The sequence below is a fragment of the Acomys russatus genome, chromosome 29 (genome assembly GCF_903995435.1).
Source record: "Acomys russatus chromosome 29, mAcoRus1.1, whole genome shotgun sequence".
NCBI lineage: Eukaryota > Metazoa > Chordata > Mammalia > Rodentia > Muridae > Acomys > Acomys russatus.
The window spans coordinates 35,038,093-35,060,133 of record NC_067165.1 but is presented as its reverse complement, the minus strand read 5'-3'; the positions used below and the strand labels follow the sequence as shown (position 1 = coordinate 35,060,133).

Below are 22,041 nucleotides of genomic sequence, written 5' to 3'. Positions count from 1 at the left end.
CCGTGTCATGCATCCCCCAAATAACAGACAGCAACTCCTGGTCATTTATTCTGGGATTGAAAAATTATTTTGAGAGCTGGATGTGGTGGCGCATGTCCCTCATGCCAGCACTCCCTCGCACCACAGTGTGGTAGAGGCAGGAGGATCAAAAGTTCAAGGTCAGCTTAGGCTGTGTAGTGAGTTTGAGACCAGCCTAGGCCACATGAGACCCTGTCTCTGAAACCCAAACAATAGGGAGTTGCAGGGTCTCCATGGCAACCCCACTGACCAGTGGCAGGCAGTGGACTGAGGAGGTGGGAGCAGAAGATATCTGAGGAAAGAGCATCTCGGGCCCTAAAGTGGCCAGTACAAAGGTCCTGAGGCAGGAGCTAGCTTGCCACATTCCTGTGCAGCAAGAAGACCAGTGTGGCTGGAGTAGACAGAAAAGGGAGAGGGCAGAGGGTTCTGTACACACATGCATGTGACATACATGTACACACACCCATGTATGCATGGATCCATATGCACACACTGTGTATATAATCGATACAAGTGTCAAAAACAGTATCAAAATTGTACTTGATGTGGCCTGGTGAGATGGCTCAGCAGGTACAGGTGATTGTTGCCAAGCCAAAGGACCTGAGTTCTATTCCTGGGACCCACATGGTGGACGGAGAAGAATAACTACCTAACGTTGTCCTCTGACTTTCACCACAGTACTCTGGCAGTTGGTTTATATACATACACATATAAACATAATAAATAATTTTAAAAAATTGTGCCTAGTCTTAATTTGTTAATAGAAATCTTTAAAGTATCTGAAATTATCAACCTGATACCAAGTGGATTGTATTTGGTATTGTGCCACCAAATGCAGTTTCATGAACATCATTGCATAATAATTACGTGTCTTTACATATCTGAAGCAAGTGATTCATTTCCTTTTGTTTGTTTGTTTTTGTTTTTAAGACAGGATTTCTCTGTGTAACTCCAGCTGTCCTGGAACTCACGCTGTGGACCAGGCTGGCCTCGAACTCAGAGATCTGCCTGTCTCTGCCTCTGTGATTCATTTTTTAAAAAATATATTGTTACTATTATTGTGTGTGTGTGTGTGTGTGAGACAGTGTGCTTGTGGAGGTCAGAGGACAGCTTTGCATTGGGTCCCTGGAGCTAGAGTTACAGGTGGCTGTGAGCTGCCGGATGCAAGTACTGGGGATTGAACTCAGGCCCTCTGTCAGCTCTCCTAACTGCTGAGACATCATCTCTCTAGCTCTTTCTGTCTGTCTTTCTTTCTTTCTTTCTTTCTTTCTTTCTTTCTTTCTTGTCAGGCTCTTACTCTGTAGCCCAGGCTGACATCAAATCTGTAGTTTTCCTGCCTCAACTTCCCAAGTGCCGTGATGACAGGTGTGAGTCACTGCATCTGGCTTGAGAACTGGTCCCCATCTGCATGTATGCCTGTCACATTTGAGAACCTGCTGGCCACCATGGGGAGGAATCAAGTCTTCCAGGTGGGCGAGACTATTGGAGTTGGGGGTGACAACCCATTTGCTCACCTTCTGGCCCCTCCACTGTGTTCTCTGCTCTGTTCTTCCTCCTCCCCCACCCACGTCCCCACTCATGTCCTTGGGGTTGTGGTGGGAGGGGGGTCTCAAGCAGGCTCTACCTTCTGTCCTTCAAGTTGGAAGCCTTAGATAGTCGATGCTGTTCTGGGAGAAACACCTGCCCCCCAAATTCCCAACTAGTAGGGATTTGCTCTCTAGGGGGAACATACAACAATGTTTGGAGACACTTTGGAGGTGTCATATCGGTAGGGAGCTACTGTCCCACAGTGGGATGCTCTGAGCTCCCACAGTGTGTGGGAAGGATGCCCTGGCAGTATCACCCCTCTCTGCATCAGTTACGCCGAGTCTCAGAAATGTTCAGGGCCCTGCAGCCAGCCTTAGGGAGTACTGCTTTTCTCTTCCATTGTACGGAGGAGGGAACCAAGGACAGATTGTTGAGAGACACAATTTGCAGGGGTGAGATTCTGCTTTCATGTGTGTAGCCCTGCCCCAGGAGGACCCTCAGAGTCAGGAGTGCTTGTGCTGCTCTGGTAGACGGAAACCCCAGCCCTTCAGGATTTAGACAAAAGCTCCAGAGCCCCACTCTGGGCCAGTAAGACCCTCACAATAAAGAGCACAGTCCGCTAAGGTACTTGGGGGTCCACAATTGGAGGGGATTACATGCCATGCGGAGTTAGCCAATGCTGGCCATGCAAGGCCAAGGTGAGGAAAGCTAGAGGCTGGACCAGAGGGAGGCGTCCTGTCAGTGAGCTTAGGAAGACCTCTGAGCTGAGCTGTGAAGGGAAAGAGCACAAACCTGGAGGGGAGGAGCAGGAAGCCAGGCCCTGCTGGAGACCTCTGTACTGGGAACCCAGGTCTCATACCTTGCTCCAGCCAGTCCTGTCCCTGTACCTGGGGGTCATCTGTCTTCCAGCCACAGTCTTCCTAAGAGGCCATTCATATGGGATAAAGAGCCTGCTTTGCTCTCAGCTGCCCCTACACAGAAGGAGCCAGCAGGCAGACATACAGAACTGGGTGTCTTCCCTGACTAGGAAATCAGCCAACGCGATGGCTTTAATCTCAGCATTCGGGAGCCAGAGGCAGATGGATCTCTCTGAGTTCCAGGCCAGCCTGGGCCACATAGTAAGACCAACAGACTGAAAGGAGACTGTTCTTGGAATGCTTCCACTGCCCTCTGCTCCAAGACCTGACCCTGTGCCCAGCATGCTTTAGGAACACAGTAGGATCCTCTGGCAACATGGGCCCTAGTCTCCAGAACTGCTACTCAGCCTACAGACCCTGCCCCACAGCCCACAAACCCCTCCTCTCTTCCAGGAGATCCACTGGCTCCCAGAGCCCCAGGCCCCTCCCCCGAGGTGGAGGAGGACTCCGGAGAAGCCTTTGAGTTTGATGACAGTGATGATGAAGAGGACACCAATGCAGGCCTGCTTGTCCCTGTCCTTCCCACTGAGGGAGACTCAGAGCCCTCGCTGATCCGCTTTGACACTGTCCCCGGCCCAGGTGAGATGTCTCTGGGAGTCTTGCAGGCAAATCCCAGAGAGCTGGTGGGGAATCTCAGGCTCCCAGGGTCCCCAGGAAGCAGGAGAGGGAGCCACCAGGAAGAGGCTGTATCCCTGTTTCTCTCCGGAAAGGAATTCCTAGCATTCCGGCAACATCTGGCTTGCACTCTGGCGGGGCCTAAATGGAGTCTTGGCTTGAGTTTCCACTGGGGGGCACAAGCCTTTGAGCTCTTGTAGCCTTCCAGCGATGGCTCCAAAGAACCTATCTGTCTGCTTGGGGAGCTAGTACCCCAGGGGTGGGAAGGCCCAGTCATGTTATAAATGCTAGCTGCTGGGTTCTCAGCTCTGTCATCTGGATGACACTAGGGACTGGATCAGCCGGAAGTTCCTGCAGATAGTGACTCTTCCCAAGAGAGCTGGGGTTGGTTGAAGCCTGGCAGGCGGGGTGCTGGTTCCAACTGAGGTTGGGCAGTGGGGGTGGTTTGGGGCAGGCAGGACAGGTAGGGAGATTACTCAATAGAACAGAGCCTAGGTAAAGGCAGGGGAATCCAAGAGGCACCCTGGTTCCTTGGAGGGGCGGGGAACAGGGGGTGGGAATAGGTTTAATTCCTGGGGCCAGCCTCTGCCTGACAGGCTGTCTTCCTTCGCTCTTCCCACAGACCTGGACCCAGTGGCTGCACCACCTCAGACAGAGTAAGTGAGCTTGCTCTCCCCACTGGGAACACAGTGATGTAGGACAGGGGTGTGGGACAGGGTAGAGCAGTGGCTAGGGTCTTCTGGATGAGGTCCCCGCTGAGGTTTCACTGGTGATCTCTTTCTTTTGCCTGGGAGCTTCTTGCACAGGAGGAGACCGGCCTGGCCGAGTCCCACACCAAGGCCTCTCACTTACCCAAGTGGCCTAGGTGGACTTGCAGACTATCTCAGCATCCTTGTGTTCCTGCTTGAATGAGAGGAGACTCATTCTCCAGAGCTGTCCATGGAACTAAGTTGTTGATGACTTCTGTGAATACCAATTTGTTTCTTTTTTTAAAAGTTATAAATCTTGTATTTATTTATTTATTTATTTATTTATTGTGTGTGTGTGTGTGTGTGTGTGTGTGTGTGTGTGTGTGTGTGTGTGTGTGTGTGTTAATGGCATCTGGAGCCCCGAGTTGAAATCCTGTCCGTCCTGATGTGAGGTGGGGAGAGGGCCCCTTGTCTCCCTGGGTGAGTTGAGTTGAAGGCTAATTCTCAGGCAGATGGCCCCAGGTCTCAGGCGATAGATGCCCTTGCCAGGAAGGGAGGGACTCATCCAAAGGCATTGCTCATGCTGAGTGGGTGGACCCTTAGGGTTTCTGCCTGGCTTGGGGTGGGTGAGCAAGCTCAGTGTGTGGACACCTCTCCTCTCCTCTGTGATTAGCTGGCTTCTCTGCATTGCCTGGGGGAATCAGCTCTGTTTGGGATTCCCATGGGAATACCAGGAGACTACCGTATTTTTCGGACTATAAGATGCACCTGACCATAAGATGCACCCAGTTTTCAGAGCAATAAAACAAGAAAGACAGTAAAAACAGCAATTGGACTATAAGGTGCACCCTAATTCCTTCCTCTTCCCCCCGCCACTTTTGGGGGGAAAAGTGTGTGTTTTGGTCTGAAAAACATGGTAAGTGGGAGAGAACTTGTCAGGGGTGTTAGAGACAGGATGAATTAGAGGATGGATGGATGTCCAGGGGTCTGAGGCATGATGGGAAGGGCTGTATCAGGAGGTCTTGCTGAGCATGAGTGCAAATTCATACAGGGCTGGGCAGGGTGGAGAAAATGTCTAGATTGAGAAGCTTTTGGACAGATAGGGCTCTCCTGGAGCAATTTGAGCTACAAGAAAGGACACCCCTCTTGGGGTCTGTCTGTTTGCTCCATTTCCTTCCCAGGGCCTGAGCTCAGGGCTAGGACTGTGGTAGCTGCATTCTTCTAGATTGTTCTGGCGTGCCTTCTCTGTACCCGCTGCCCAGTCACCTGCTGTGTCCTTAGCTCTGCCTCAATGATCCTACCTAGATCATATGTCAGGTCAGCACTGGCCCTCATGCTGAGGCTGAATGGTCCAGTGACCCCATCAGCTGGCTGGGTGCTGTAGTATTTCTAGTTCTTGGCTGGCTTGGTCAGGGTGACTCAGAGTGGGACATAGTTTAGATGTGAGGGGCCAGACTCCTGTTTCTCTCTCTTAACCTTCATCCTGTCCTGCCTCTCTGCCACCTGTTTGAAGCTAGCCTAAAGGACAGTTGCCTTGTTGCCCTGAACATCTTCTCTTAGTGGCACTGGGCCCAGTTCTATTTTTTAAAGAAAGATTTTATTTATTTATTTTATGTCTGAGTGCTCTATCTGCATGTACGCCTGCATACCAGAAGAGGGCATTAGAGGGTATAGATGGTTGTAAGCCACATGTGGTTGTTGGGAATTGAACTCAGGACCTCTGGAAGAGCAGTGCTCTTAACTGCTGAGCCATCTCTCCAGCCCCAGTTCTATTTTTTTTATTTTTTAAAATTTGTTTGTTTATTTATGCACTGGTGTTTTGCCTGCATGTATGTCTGGGCGAGAGTGTCAGATCTTGGAGTTACAGACTGTTGTGAGCTGTCATGTGGGTGCTGGGAATTGAACCCAAGGTTCTCTGGAAAAGCAGTCAGTGCTAAGCACTGAGCCATCATCTCTCCAACCCCTGGGCCCAGTTCTGAAGCCCAGTCTAGCTGTGTGAGCTTGGGTTGTCTGGCAACCCCTCTGAGGCCAAGTTTCCCCATCAGCTCAATGGAATGATGGTAAATGCCTTGCAGGGTCATTAGGTGTAAACAAGGCTGAAGAGGGAACTCACCCCTCCTAAGTGTGCCTGGAATGTGGCTTCGGCCCTGGCTTATGCAGCCTGTAGGCTTCCAGTGTGAGGGTAGGTCACATCTGCCACCAGGAGGCAGAGGACAGAGAATGCAGCTGCTCAGAGGTTTCTTCCTTATTCAAGACCAGCAATTAGGGCTGGAGAGATGGCTCAGAGGTTAAGAGCACTGACTGCTCCTCCAGAGATCCTGAGTTCAATTCCCAGCAACCACATGGTGGCTCACAACCATCTATAATGTGATCTTGATGCTTTCTTCTGGCCTGCAGGCGTACATGCAGCCAGAGCACTGTATACATAATAAATAAATAAATATTTAAAAGAAAAAAAAGACCAGCAATTTACAGGAGGGAAGATTCGTTTTGATCCATGAGATTTGTTCTGACCCATGGTTTTGTTTATAGACCTTGTGCTGAGGCAGGGGAATGATGACAAGAAGGCATGAAGTAGGAAAGCTGGTCATATTTAGGCAGCCAGGAGCAAGAGGGAGAGGGAGAGGGAGCGAGTGAACAAGTGAGACACACACACACACACACACACACACACACAGAGAGAGAGAGAGAGAGAGAGCACGTGCACACACACACAGAGCGAGAGAGAGTGCATGTGCACACACACATATACACACACACACACACAGAGTGTACACACAGAGAGAGAGAGAGGGGGGGGGGTAGGGAGAACCATTATCCAGGTCTCATTTTTAAAAATTCATTCAATCTGAACTCATCAAGATAAAGCCAGGTCTAGGATCTAGCTCACTTGGTAGAGTGCTTGCCCAGCATCCCAGGAGTCCTGGCTTTAATCTCCAGCATTTCAATAAGTGACATGGTGGCACATGCCTGTTGCTCAGATCTTTGACTGCATAGAAGTTTGAGGCCAGCTTGGGCAAGAGACCCTGTCTCAAATCTTAACCAAATGCAAAGGATTGAACCAGTGGTGGAGTGAGCACCCCCAAAAACCCATCAGCTAGTGACCCTCCTTTTGGGGGAACATTTCATATCCACACCATAATATAATAGGGCTAAGTGGCCATAGTAGGGAGTGAGCAGGTGCCCTGTTGCCTCTGGCTTGGGAGGGCTGCAGGCTTTTCTGTCTCTTCATGTCCTCGCCCAGCTCACTGTGTGGAAGCAGCAGGTGGTGGTGCTGGGAGGCACAAGGGTAAAATTATAGGCCTCGGGCTGTCTGCTTGGCAGGAGCAGGCTGGCAACGCATTAGGTATATTCCCTTTCTATTAGCGGGCACTAATGACATTAATGTAGTTTCTAATGGCAGTGGTCCTGTTGACCACTTACCAGGCTTGCAACTGAAGGTCCAGGTATCTTTCCATCTCTGGAATATAAACTCTGTCATGTTCCCCCCTTCCCCTGGAGGCAAGGCTATAGATATGTGGTACGCACACACACACACACACACACACACACACACACACACACACACACACACGCACATGCTCACGCACACATGTACTCACACTCCTCTGAAAAGAAGCTAGAATTGAGGCCTCTTTGGCTAGCAGCCCAGGAGCTCCAGGGGGCTGTGACTGGGTCCTGGTGGGAGGGCCTACCTGGCCCCAGTCTGTGTTTTACAAATGTTACCTTCTGAGAGGTGAGCTCTGAGCAGTTACCCAGATGTCCAGTGGACCCTGCCTGGGGAGCCTCTGTAGTGCCTGGTACTAAAGTCTGGTGTGTGGCTCTAGGTGACACCCTTTCCCTTGAAGTGGGAACTGAATGAAAGACCTGGTCTCTCTCTCTTCCCCCCAGCTCTTGTGAAGGTGATAGGTTGTGTCTCCTACCTGCTGGCCAGCTCTCAGGTGACAGGGACTCATTCTTGGGGACGGGGTGTTAAGTTTTGTTTCTTGCCCAGGCCTTACCTCAGTCCCCAACACAGGGGACAGTGGAAGGCAATCTTTGAAGAGGTGACGGTTGGAAGGACCAGGAGGGCCGGGAAGGAGGCCTTCAGTGTTTCCATGGAAACGAAGAGGACTGTGATGGGGCCCAGGCCAGAAGTCAGTGGGAAGAGGAAAGTGGACTTGAGTGGTTTGAGAGGCCACCCAGCTGGAGCTCCCCATCATTGTCAGTGCAGTCGCTGTGGCCGTACTTACTGAGCTACCACATGAGTGTGTCACACTTCAGACACCAGACATCATACCTACTCTGCAGATAGGCAGCTGAGGTGATGGAAGGAAGGAAGTCATCTCATCGAGGCAGCTGATGGCGGGGCTGTCCCCTCGGAGTGTGAGGGCTTGGACAGTTCTGGTGAACTTTGGAGCCTGTTCACTCCCAATCTCTTCACTGTAAGTGCTAACTAAGGGAATCAGGGCTGGAGAAGCAGCCTTGAGTCACGGTAGAGGCATGGTCAGTGAACCGAGGACAGCTGTTGTCCGCTGTTTCTCCAGGACAGGAGCCCACACCTCTGCCTGCTGAGCATAGCATCTGGACTCTAGCCCCCTCCGGCATTGCTTGGTTTTCCTGCCTGCTTTGCCTCTGCCATGAACACTCTCAGCTACCCCAGCCTTTTCTGGTGGTTCAGGCTTTTGTATCGTGACTCACTGCCTTCTCTGTCTTCTCCTTCCTGGGCTCACTTGGACCAGGCGTGCTATAAGGCTCATTGTCTGGGGTCCATTACCTGGGCCTACAGCCTGAGAGAAGTCAGGGTGGGGGGGCACTAGTGGGCCTGGGAGACCCATTCTCCCTGCTGGACCAGGATTGTGCTTCTGAGCTTCTAGGTGTGGGGAGCATGGGAGCTTTTGAGTCAGTCCAGGAAGGCCAGCCATGTCCCTCAGTCTACAGAAGGCATGCTCAAGGTTTTCCATATGGCCTCAGACCTTCCCTAGAGCTATAGGCAGTGGTGGGGGTCCTTTTGTATTTGAGAGTTTCTGAGCCCCCTTTCTGAGTTCTATACTGCAGGGCAGGGCCTGAGGCCCAGTAGAGTCCCTGTGAGAGGATTTAGGGGCGGGGTGTCAGACTTCTCTTCCCATTGAAGCTTCTCTGTGCCCCTTGCCAGTTGCTAAATTAGAACTGATTTTTCCCCCTCCTCTTCCTCCCTTTTGAGACAGTCTCTTACTGGTAGCCCTCGCCACCCTGGAACTCTCCATGTAGACCAGGCTAGCCTTGAACTTATACAGAACGGCCTGCCTCTGCCTCTAGACAGCGTGTGCCATCATGCCAGGCCCAGTGTCTCTTTTGATGTCCTTGCTTTCAAGGCCTCTCTCTCGCTGTCTACACCATAGCCCTTCAGATCCCAGGCCCTTTGAGGATCCAGGGCAAAGGCGACTCAGCTTCCTTGTCTCAGCAGGAGGCATGTGTGAGACCTGGACTATCTATGGAATGCCGAGTGGAGTGTGAGGGTGTCCCCGGGTCCCCGCAGCCCTGTTAGCCTTCCCCACCCCCAGCCCCGGCATGGAGGAGTGGGGGCTATGTCCTACCCTGGCACGGGCCTTATGCTCACAAAGCCCACTGCACGCATCTCAGTCTGTTTCACAGAACTATGGCGGCCGAGTAACAGCTGTCCTCCAGCGCTGTCCACATCCTGGTCTCAGAGACCACGAACATGGCGTCGTGAGTGGCCAAGGGACTCTAGTCTGGGATCTGGAGATGGGGAGGTGATCCTGGGTCCTCTGGGTGGCCTGATGTCATCACAGGGTCCTCATAAGGGAGAGGCCAGAAGTCAGAGAAGGGAAGGTGCCAGAATTACCTTATACCAGTGGTTCTCAACCTTTCTGATGTCAGAACCCTTTAATGTAGCTCCTTGTGGTGACCACCAGCCATAAAACTACTTCGTTGCTACTTCCTGACTGTATTTTTTGTTACTGTTATGGATCATAATGTAAATAAACATCCTGTGTTTTCTGATGGTCTTAGGCAACCCCTGTGAAAGAGTTGTCTGGTCCCTAAAGGGGTTTCAACCCATAGGATGAGAATCACTGCTCTAGAGCCTATAGGATCTAGCCTGCCACCTTGCCACCTCAAGGAAACTCATTTCAGACTGTCTCAACCTCCACAATTCTTTTTGTTTTGTTTTTTTTCTTTTTCTTTTTCTTTCTTTTTTTTTTGAGACAGGGTTTCTCTGAGTAGCACTGGCTGTCCTGGACTCGCTTTGTAGACCAGGCTGGCCTCAAACTCACAGAGATCTGTCTGCCTCTGACTCCCGAGTGCTGGGATTGAAGGCATGCACCACCAAGTCCAGCAAGCTCCACAATTCTAAGATAACAAGTTTGTCTTTTAATTTTTAGTTAAAAAAATTTTTTTTGTAACGTCTTGGTTTATGGTGATTAGCCTTGCTAACTGCAGGAGACTAAGACTTAGCTCTAGACGAGGGAGTGATAGTTGGCCTCATTTTGCAGAGGTGGAACACCTGATTGGAGGAGGCAGGCTGGCTGACATGCATGGGCTCCAGGCTTCTCCAGTGTTCTGTGTGTGTCTGGGGCAGAGCTCTGTTGACTGGCTGGGCTCTCTAGCTCTTTACTTCCTTCGTCCCACCCTCCCATCACTCTTTACTGGGTGCCCAGGCTGGGGTTCCGAAATACCAGGTGAGCTGGTGGCACGTGTAACAGCTCCATAGCCACATAACAACGCCCAGCATGTATCCGGACTCACTACAGGCCAGGCCCAGTGCTAGGAATGTCACCTTGCTTATCTCATCAGTCCTTATGACACAAATGTTCACTGACAGGCCCTGCCACAACCACATATTACAGATGTGGCAACAGGTACGGGAAGGGTGGAACAGCAGCCTGCTGTCACAGAGCAAGGTGGGCAGAGCTCGGGTCAAACCCAAGCAGCTTCCGGACCCTATGTTCTGGGCTGGCTCTGGAGGTGGAGGTGGGGATGGCATGGCTGCTCTGAGGCATGCTGGGCTACATAGTGACTTCCAGGCTGGCCTGGCCACTTAGACCTGTTTCAAATGTAAAAGAGACCCCTCTCTACTTCACTGGTTTGCTTATTTTGAATGGGTTAGGGGACGGTGGTGTCATAGCACATGTGCAGAGTTCATTAGAGGATAGCATGTATGGCAGGAGTTGGGTCTTGCCTTCTCCCATGTGAATCCCAGGAGTTAAAACTTAACTCTTCAGGCTTGGCAGCAAGCACCCTTACTGAGTTTATGGTGGCTCCTGGGAATTGACTTCCTTCCTTCTTTCCTTCCTTCCTTTCCTCCCTCCCCTCTCCCTCCTTCTTTCCCCCCTTCCCCTCTCTTTCTTTCTGGAGACAGGTTCCAGTAGCCCAGGCTAGCCTCAAGCTTACTCTATACCCAAGGATAGCCTTGGACTTCTGATCCTGCAGCCTTTCCCTCCCCAGGGCTGGGATTACAGATGTGAGCCACACCCAGTTCACGTGGTACCCAGGGCTTTCTTGCTGGGCAAATGCTCTACCTGCTGAACTGCATCTCCCTGCCCCAGGAATCAGTTCTTAACATCCTGGCATCATTATTCTTCTCTGCACCCCCTTCATTAAGTCATACATGTTTATTGTAGAAAAACATTGAAGTCAGAAGATGACAGGCCGGGGCCAGCCTTTCATGTATGCCGGCTGCTGCCTCGCATCTCTGCTGGCCACACACCATAGCATGCAGTTTGGTTCTTGTAGAATGGTGGTTTTATTGTGCCTGCCCTTTCATTGCTCACTAATTTTTTTAAAACCTAATTACACACAGGGAACATTTTCCCATGGGAACCTGTGTTTTTCAACAACACCCCCATGTGGTTCTTGTTTCACTGTTGGTGAGGGCGTGATGCCTGTCTGTTTTCTGACTGGTGACCCCAGACCCTTCAGATGATAGGGAGCCCCTCAAGCAGGCCAGTAACTGGATTTGGAATGGTACCTGTGTTTGTGGAGTCAGGCCATGAGAAATGGATCTCTGGTGTCTCTAGCATTCAGTTCCTGTTGAGGACTGTTGTGGAGGTTAGTATGAAGCACCCCCTGTCCCTCTGACTGTCCCCTGTGTGGCTCCTCACCATGCCATTCACTGAGTATCCACACTTGTGTCCAAGTGTAGAAATCACAGGTCAGACTGTGCCCTGGAGGCCATCTCTATGCGAGGGACCCTGGCCACAGCATGGAGAGGTGAACACATGGTTAGAGGCGACACTGTACCAGGAGTGGCCGAGGGAAGGCCTGACTTGATGTACCACAGGCCAGAGTCTAGTAGGCCTGGTCACCTACCTATCTCTTTATCTGCTTTGCAGCAGGACCGTCAGAGGGAGGAATCGTGGCCCATTCCACAGATGTGGAAACTGAGGCACGGAGGCATGCTGAATGCTTTACTGTCTTCCTAAATCCTTACGGGAGGGAATGGAAGTGATGGTCACTTGGTTTGTTTTGTGACTGTCCCTGGCAGAGGTAGGATTTGTGTTCCGGCTGTTGGAACTGGTGCGTGCTGCTCACCTCTGACCTGCGCATCCTGGGGCTCTACTCCGTTGCTCATCAGAATTAGTAGAATCCCCTGCCCAGGCTGGGGAGTCCCCAGGGTGAGGCTCTGGACCTGGTATCTTGTAGGATCTCCTGAGTGACTCGAGTGACTCCCCCAAAGCCTGGCTTGGGCTCTTTGGACCTGATACAGAGTTTCATTATGTGGTTCAGTCTAGCCTTTAACTCACAATCCTCTGGCTCCAGCCTCTCAGGTGCCAGAACTGCAGGCCTGAGCCTGTACGTCCTGTTTTACTTGGTGCTAGGATGGAACCCAGGGCTTCATGAATGCTGGGTAAGCATTCTATGAACTGAGCTGCACCCCAGCAGCTTTGCCTGGGCAGGGTGGCCAAGGGAGCTCCTGCAGTCTTAGCATTCAAGGGGCAGAGCAGAAGGATCTTTCAGTTGCATTTGTTTATGTGTATGTATGGACATGCATGGGATGTGGAGGTCAGAGGGCAACTTGTAGGAGTCGGTTCTCTCTTTCCACCATGGAGGTTCAGTCTTGGTGGCAGCATCTTTACCTGCTGAGCCGTCTCACATGCCCTGAGGTAGAAGCGTTGAGATTGAAGCTGGCCTGGGCTACATAGTGAGTTCCAGGCAGCCTGGACTATACAGTGAGACACTGTCTTAAAAAAAATAAAAAATAAAAAAGAGAGCCTTGTTGTGGTGGCACATGCCTTTAATCTCACCCAGCATTCAGGAGGCAGAGGCAGATGGATCTGTGAGTTCAAGGCCAGCTTGGTCTAAAGAGTGAGTTCCAGTACAGCCAAAGCTACACAGAGAAACCCTGTTTCAAGAAAGCAAAACAAAAAACCAACCAAACTGAGTTAACCCAGATGCAGAAAGACTCACATGGTATATACTCACTTATAATTGGACACTAGCCCAAAAGGGATGTCCAATGAAAGTCTTCACTTACCAGGAGATTGGGATAGAAGCAGGGACTTTCTATTGGGATTCGAGGTGAGAGAAGTATGGGAAAATGGGGGGAAATAGAAGGACCCAGAGGGTCCTAGAAACCTACAAGAAGGTAGATATGGACCCAGGGGCATCTGCTCGAACTACTGCACCAACCAAGGACAATACATGCAGTAAACATTGAACCCCTACTCAGATCTAGCCAATGGACAGGACATTCTCCACAGTTGTGTGGAGAGCAGGGACTGACTCTGACATGAACTCTGGTGCCCCCGTATTTGGCCACTTCCTCTTGGTGAGGAGGCCTGGTGGCACTCAGAGAAAGGATAAAAAGGCTACCAAGATGAGACTTGATAGTCTATGACCGTATGGTGAGGGAACAGTTCCTCTTCTGTCACAGACCTAGGGAAGGGGAATAGAGTGAAGGTGGGAGGGAGGGAGGGAGGGAGGGAGGGAGGAATGGGAGGATACAAGTGAGGGGAAAACAATTGAGAGGTAATCTGAATAAATTAAGTAATTAAAAAAAAATCAACCAAACAAACAGAAGATCCTTTCAACAAGTGTTACTCTGTGAGTTCGAGGCCAGCCTGGACTGTGAGAAAGAAGGAGAGATACATAGGGTCTTGGGGTTTTGTGGGCCTGGAGGCATGCTGGGAGATTTTTGGCATCCTGGGAAGCCAGTTTGAACTCCTTTTTCTGATTGCTACCCCCTCCCCATCTTTTTTTTTAAAAATTAATAAATTAATTAATTAATTAATTTTTAAAATTTATTCTTGTTACATCTCAGTGGTTATCTCATCCCTGTATCCTCCCATTCTTCCCTCCCTCCCATTTTCCCCTTATTCCCCTCCCCTATGACTGTTCCTGAGGGGGATTTCCTCCCCCTGTATATGCTCATAGGGTATCAAGTCTCTTCTTGGTAACCTGCTGTCCTTCCTCTGAGTGCCACCAGGTCTCCCCTTCCAGGGGACATGGTCAAATATGAGGCACCAGAGTACGTGAGAAAGTCATATCCCACTCTCCACTCAACTGTGGAGAATGTTCTGCCCATTGGTTAGATCTGGGTAGGGGTTTAAAGTTTACCACCTGTATTGTCTTTGGCTGGTGCCTTAGTTTGAGCAGGACCCCTGGGCCCAAATCTGCCTATCATAATGTTCTACTTGTAGGTTTCTAGGACCCTCTGGATCCTTCTACTTTGCTATTCTCCCATGCGTCTCTCATCTAGAGTCCCAATAGGATGTCCTCCCCTCTTTCCCAGTTTCCTGGTAAGTGAAGGCTTTCATGGGACATGCCCCTTGGGCTAGTATGCAGATGTAAGTGAGTATATACCATTTGAGTCTTTCTGCTTCTGGGTTAACTCACTCATTATGATCATTTCTAGCTCCATCCATTTATCCACAAATTTCGGGAATTCCTTGTTTTTAATAGCTGAGTAGTATTCCATAGTGTATATGTACCACAGTTTCTTTATCCATTCTTCTACTGATGGACACTTAGGCTGTTTCTATGTTCTGGCTATTATGAATAAGGCTGCTCCCCTCCCCATCTTTATCCTCAGCATAAATGGCCTTGCCTGGCAAGTGCAGGCCAGGTGGTGTAACTGTAGTCAGGCCTTATCTCCAGTGCAAGGCGTGAGGCCTCAGGAGTGTGGAAGTACACAAGAAGCCTTGGTAATGAGCCTCTCATAGGTGTTTATGGTGGTCATTATCTGGAGTGTTGGAGGAAGCTCAGGAGTGTTTGCTCACAGGGAGAACGGTCCATTCCAGCTGGGCAGTGTCAGTGCCCCGGGTGGCTTTTCCTGGCAGCAGCTGGGAGGGGCTGTCCCCTGAGGGCACAGGCTGGGCAGGAGGGAGGAGATGCCATGTTTTCCGTGTACACTAACCCTGAGTCTGAACCTCTGCTAGGTGTGTAACCTCATGTAGGAGTCCTTTCCCTCTTCTGCCTGGGACTCCTGCCTTTCGTCTGTGGGCCTCTGGAGCATGGCTTTGTGGGAATGGCTGGGGATATAGCTCAGCTGTGGAATGCTTGCTTGACATGTGCAAGGGCCTGGGTTCCATTTCCAGCACCGAATAAACCAAGTATGGTGCACACTTACAAGCTCAGTGCTTAGGAAGTGGAGGTAGGAGGATCAGGAATATAAAGTCATCTTTACTACATAATGAATGAGTTTGAGGCCAGCCTGGGCTACCATACCCTTTCTTACCATCCCCAGCTCCTAACAAAACAAGCAAACAAACAGCGTTGTGGGAATATCAGCTTTGTGTAGCTCTCAGTTGTGTTCGTTCTTACTGGCCTGGAGGCTTGGGCCGTGGAAGCCAGCAGGAAAGTGACCCTGTGTTTAGATGACACTTTCCCCCTGGCCTGTAGCTTTAGGACCTGTGTGTGCTGTTGCCTGTGCTCTTGTAACACACCTGGGAAGCTCATTCTTCAGGTCCCACTAAAGCTACTTGACCTCACCCAGTAATGCCCGGCCCCACCTTGAGGTCAACTTGAAAGTTTACACAGGATCTGCTATTAGCAAAGTTGTAATAACCTTTGAGCTGGCTGCCAGGCTTTCTCCTGGGCACCGTTCATCCGGCTTGCTATGAGGCAATATCTGGGTGTTCAGGGCAGTGGTGGCATGAATGCCTGGCACGTGTAAGAACTGGGGCTCCACTTCCTCCAGAAAGAAGAAAGTTAGGGAGAGAGAGGAGGGAGGGAGAAGGAAGGGTGGGTGAGGGGGCGTCTTATACACAGCAGATGTTCTCTATCATAGCTTTGGTCCCTGGGCACCGTGCTCCTACTGTGCCTGGGGCTGAAGGTGTGGGGCAGGTGGGGCAGAGCAGGCCATCACTGTCTGTGAGAGGGGAGGAAGGGCACATGAGGCCTTCCGGGTCTGTGGGATGGAGGCATACTGGGTGGCCTTCTGCTCTCCTGAAGCTGTCTGCCCCGTGTGAACGCCTCTTTCAGATTGAACGCTCTGGTTTTCTCCCCAATCCTTTCTCCTCTGCACTGGTGGAATGGCCAAGCTTGGCATATGCAGGCCAGGTGGTGTTACTGTGTACTGGAGTCCCCAGAGAGAAACGGAGTCCGATGTCGATGCAATACCCACAGGAATTTTATTGAGCTGACTCGTCGGGGGTCTGTCCAGCTCTTTTAAGCTGCTTAGTACATTTCAGGGGCAGTGGAATATTTTAAGACACAGCTGGTTGTCTTTGGACCCTGGGCACAGACTGAGACCTTGAGTCAAGTTGGACTTTTTATTATCTTTACACATAAGCTAGCTGTCCTTGGGACAAGCTGGACTCCACAAGGGGGCCAAGTAACTTTCCCTTGTGTCCCAGACACACAGTGAGTGATCAGTGATTTGATATTGGTACCTTGGTTCAATATTGATATTGCTTCCTGGACCCTCCAACTGTAGCCTGGCTTTGTCTCCAGTACAAGGTATGAAGCCTCAGGGTGCAGAAGCAAAGACAAAGCTAAGATCAAGACGGTAGGAGGCTGGGAGTCAGCTGGGGGCCATTTTCTTACCTATAGATGGTTGTCACCTTCCTGTGAACTCTCGTGGTGGGAGGGGGAAGGGGCTGCTGGTGGCATCTTTCCTAAGGGTGTTGATCCCTCATATGGGTCTCTGTCTCATTACCTAATCTCCTCCCCAAAGACCTCATCTTTTCTCACTGTCCCCTGGTGGGTGAGCATTTTAACCTGTGGGCTTTGGCAGGACCACAAAGCGAGACTCAGCGGTGGAGGCCCAGCTGGTGCCTGCAATTCTACGCGAAACGCTGTTTCTCACCTTCCCTGTAAAAAATGATGGTTAGACAGGTGTCCAAGTCAGGGCAACTCTTGCTGTGATGGAACACCATGACCGAAAGCATCGTGGGGAGGAAAGGGTTTATTTGACTTACATTTCTACATCATAATCAGTGAAGGAGGTCAGGACAGGAACTCAAGCAAGGCAGGAACCTGGAGGCAGGAGCTGATGCAGAGGCCATGGAGGGGTGCTGCTCACTGGCTTGTTCTTTTCCTTATAGATCTGCAGAGCACGGCTCACTGATAACTGCACAACACAATCAGTACCGGGCTGTCTTGAAATCTCCTCTGCCAATACCACCAACCCAAAACTCTGGCAGACTTTTTTTGGACAAGGGCAAAAAGCAGCCACATTCTTTGCCAAAATATCACAAGAATGGCCACTAGGCCACTGACTAATATTCTTTTCCTCTATAGCTTTTTTTTTTGGTGCCATTCCCCCGACCCCCCACTGTCCACATCACCTTCAGCACCACCGTTTATGCTCCTACTAGGGTGGCCCGGTAAACACCGCTTAAAATGCTCAACTGCGTTTCCAGTCCAAAGCCTCAAGGTCCACATTCTGCCAAGGAGCGGCATGGGCAGGCCTGTCACAGCAATGCTCCAGTTCCTGTTACCAACTCATCTTCTTTAGTCACTGTTTTTTTGCTACAACAAAGAGACACCATAACCAAGGCGACCCTTATAAAAGAAAACATTTGGCTGGGGGGCTTGCTTACAGCCTGCTGTCCTGCGTGGCTGCAGCTGAGTGCTGCATCCTGGTCCACAGGCAGCAGCAGAGAAAGAATCTTGGCCTGGCATGGACTTTTGAAATCTCAAAACACCCCCTACCCCAGTGCCACGCCTCCTCCAACAAGGACACGCCTCCTAACTCTTCCCTGACAGCTCAGTTAGGGACTAAGCATAAATATATGAACCTATCAAGGCCATTCTCATTCAAACTACCCCAGACAGGTAGGGTAGGGCCTTGTGACACAGTGGGGCTGGGGTGTGGGTGAAGATTTAATTGCAAGCCTCAGCTTTAAAAATGTTGTATTTTATTTATTTGTTTATGTATTTGTGGTGTGTGTGTGTGTGTGTGTATCTGAGGACAATGTAAGGAGGTTGGATCTTTCCTGGGTATCAAACTCAGGCCCTCAGACTTGGCAGCGAGCCACCTCACCTGCCCTCAACCTCAGCTTTCAAATAGTGGGAGAACACAATCCTCACACAGACAGACCAGAGTTTATTCATCCTTTAATTAGCCCAGTGACCTGAGTGAGAGACTGAGGGAGCCTGTTTCCCAGCCTGGAGACTGGGATAAAACTCCTTAGGTGCTTCCCGAACCGTGATCCCTTTTCGCCCGAGAAACTTGTATCCAGCCTCAGACACACAGGTGTACAAAGTAGGTATACGCTCCACATATTTAGCAACAATAGGTCATTAAGATATTTATTTTAAACAATTCTTTGGCAAATGTATACTTGTCCTATTTGTTAAAGACAAAAAACAAATTTGCATACTAAATGAGGTGGGCGTGCTTGTCTAATTGTTCATGGAGGTTTAGATCTCTGGCAAATGTTGGATGCGGTAACCCACGGGGTGAGTGTTTCCCACAGTTGGCCAGCCGTTTTGGTTTTATATCATCAGTGCTGAGATGGCTCCTCTGTTTTACAAAGGTATCTAGTACAAAACAGCAGAAGAATGTTTAAAGCCATTCCAGAACCTGTTAAAGATTATCTCGGGTCGATGTTCATGTTGTGATTTTATTTCAGTGAAATTTGACTAAGCAGTTTTTAGAACCAAACATTCAAACATGAGCCATTCCCCAAAACCAGAACGGTTTGATGCTTCCGTGCTGAGGAACAAGGGTAGGAGTTAACGGAGTCTTTGCTTTCCATAAGGAGATAGTATATTTCTATAAGAGCAGAGAACTCTATGCCCAGTAAAAGTATTGCAAGTGCGTTACATTAGCAGTCTTGAACTGGAGCCAAGGCTTATTTCTTTTTTGAAGGCCAGCCAGCTTAGATGACCTGAGGGCCTAACCACCTAAGCTATCCTCCACAGCCGCCATCCTTTCAGTGTGGTAAGGAGGTGGAAGTTTCACTGGGCCGTCTCTCTGCAGGACACCCGCTGTGGTCAGCAATGGGGATGCCGTGGGCGCAGCTTTCTCTGGGGTCCGGCGCTCCAGCTGGAAGCGGAAGAGCTCACGTCGCAGTAAGTTGCTTCCGACCCCCCACCCACCCCAGGTAGAACCAAGGTAGTCTCTTAGTCTCTAGGCCAACAGCTGGCCTGGGTGCTAGAGAGCCAAGTGGACACATATTTAGAGGGTTGCCACAGACTTGATGGCTGTCTGTAGTGGACTGCCCACTCTCTGCTCACCAGAACCCTCGATCCTTAATCCAGCTGCTCCACCTGCTCTCAGTCTCCAGCAAGAGGCTGGTCATGGTCAGAGTTAGCTCCCTGGTGACTGAGACAGGTGCACTGGGAGGAGACTCACAGGTGGTTCCCACACAATTGAGAGGGGCAGCTTCTTTAAGAGCCAGGGTCCAGGCTGGGTAGGGTGGTGCATGCTTTTAATCCCAGCTCTCGGGGAGGCAGAGGCAGGCGGATCTCTGCGAGTTTGATGCCAGCCTGGTCTACACACAGAGTCCAGGACAGCCAAGGCTACACAGAGAAACCCTGTCTTGGAAAAAAAAAAAAAAAAACCACAAACAAAACAAAACAAAAAACAGATAAAACAAAACCAGAAACAAAACAAAACAAACCAACCAAACAAACAAAAACCCCAAAAAACAAGGGCCAGGGTCCAGCGGATGAAGCCCCAAGTGGCCCAAGTTAGAGCGACGCATTTAGGGGTGATGTAGGCTGTCAGGTCTCTAGTTCCCCTGAGTGATATGATCACATTTGTGGCTCATCCCTTCAGAGGGTGGGTGAGGGAATCAGACAAAGGAGAGGCTGGTCAGGATTGCGATGCTAAAGAGGGGTGATCAGTCTGGACCCAGTGGAGAATGGGATGGATGGATGGCCAGCCTCTGGATACTCAGGAAGGCACCCCTTAGATGTTAGGGCCTTTCTAGGATGCCCAGTACTTAGATTCCCCAGCCCCTACTCTGGGGTTTGGCGTCCGTCTATGGCTTCTCTGCAGGTGCCTTGGCCAGGGTAGAGGTCTATGGGGAGCAGGGAGGCAAGGTGGGGTCTGTGGCGGGCATGGAGAAGGCCACTGGGCCAGAGGAAAACAGTGACTTGTATCCGAGATGATGAAAGTCAGGATGCGTGGATGGCTGCCAGCTGGTTGGTCTTCCATGGCTGCTACTACCATGTGCCACTTGGGTGACCTTTCTGCCCTCTGTTACCAGTCGACCGATTCACTTTCCCCGCCCTGGAGGAAGATGTGATTTATGACGACGTCCCCTGTGAGAGCCCAGACGCCCATCAGCCCGGTATGGCCTCTCTGGCTCTCTCCCTGGCCTTTCTCTGGGACAGGGAGGGAGAGCCGTGCTTAGGATGGTCTCTTCCTTTCCTTCTGTCCCCAGTGCTCTCTGTCCCCACCTTTCACACCCTGTAGAGATACACAAGCAGAGATGAGGCACGACCTCGGGTCTGCACAAATAGGGCAGGGCAGGGTCTGGGGTCTTGGGTAGGATGACATGAAGCTGTGAGTCTCTGAAGGTCATCTTACCTCCCCAAGACTTGATTAACGCTAGGAAAATGAGTTAGCTGTGTAGGCTTCCCAGAGCAGCGGTGGAAGTCTTTGAAAGGTCGTTAGACCTGCAGGGTGACACAGACAGGCTCTGAGTTGAAGATGAAAGAGGAACAGGTGGTGGGGGAGGACTGAGCCACATTAAGCCAGGCTGCTCTCTCTCTCTATGCCGTTATGTGTACATGTGTGTACGCATGCACACATGCACACACACACTCTGTACACATATGTGTGCATGTACGTGCACACACATACACACACACACACACACACACACACACACACAGTGTGTGCTGTGCTGAAGATCCAAACCCAAGAGTGCGCACTCTACCCCAGAGCTATATCTCTCACCCTTGGTGCTTGGGGACAGAGTCTTGCCATGTAGCTGAGCCTGGCCTTGAACTTACCTTCTGTCATCAGCCCCTGAGGTTGGCTGGGATTGCAGGCACACAGCAGTGCTCCAGCCTCAATTCTTCACTGGTTGCCATGTAATCTGTGGTCGGGGATATTATGGCTTCATTTTGCGGATGAGGAGTCTGTAGAGGCCTGGATCCTGGGGGAGGTAGCTGATGGGGTGTGTCCCAGAGCTGGGCAGTCTGAGTGGCTGACCTGGGAGGGCCCCCTCACATTGATTTCTCACCTGAATAAACCAAGCAGCTGATGGCCTGGCCCTGGTCTTCTCTGAACGTGGGTGTCACTGTGGGTCTTCCTCTGGGCAACCCCAGGATCTGGGGTCTGTCTCCTCGGGCAATAGCTGTTGGGGTTATCCAATGTAGAAATAGTACACCCAGCCTTCCTTCAAGGTCACAGCTGGTGTGGCCTGCTGCTCTGTCCTCAGCGACTTTTGTCACTAGCATCTTGGCTTAAAAATATTCTCCTCATGACTGGAGGTAAAATGCTTGCCGCCAAGCAGGAGGACTTAAGTTTGGTCCCAAGAACCCACATAAAAATGCTGGGCATGATAGAACCAACAGCTAGGGAGTTAGCCTGGTCGAATAGGCAAACCTCAGGTCCCCATGAGAGATCCACACTCAAAAACACCAAGCTAGACAGCTCCTGGGTCATGACTCTCCTACCTTCCACAGGTGCCCAGCTGGGTTCTGCTCCTCTAGAGCAAGGACACTCATCTCACTGGTCCCACTACTCAGTCTAAAACATTTCCTGTTGTCCTTAAAAGCCAGGGTTCCTCCTGGACTCTGGGCCAGATGCGCCCCCTCCTGGACTCTTGTAGACTGCATGGACCGTGTGGACCACATGGGAGAGAGGCAGCCTTGAGGAAGTCCAGCCCCTTCCTGTGTCTTCTCATTGAAGTGTTAGAAATCTCTAGTAGTCCAGGGGCATGCTAGGG

At 50.8% G+C, this 22,041-nt stretch overlaps 1 protein-coding gene across 2 annotated transcripts in view; it reads left to right on the top strand.

The window, feature by feature from the left end:
• Arhgef10l (Rho guanine nucleotide exchange factor 10 like) overlaps positions 1 to 22,041 on the top strand; it is a 101,291-nt gene that overhangs the window by 2,398 nt on the left and 76,852 nt on the right. For both annotated transcript variants that reach the window (XM_051172099.1, XM_051172101.1), the window contains exons 2-5: positions 2,856 to 3,041; positions 3,700 to 3,733; positions 19,116 to 19,207; positions 20,350 to 20,433. In XM_051172099.1, the coding sequence (XP_051028056.1) occupies positions 2,856 to 3,041; positions 3,700 to 3,733; positions 19,116 to 19,207; positions 20,350 to 20,433 (396 nt within the window). The remainder of the gene's footprint in view (positions 1 to 2,855; positions 3,042 to 3,699; positions 3,734 to 19,115; positions 19,208 to 20,349; positions 20,434 to 22,041) is intronic.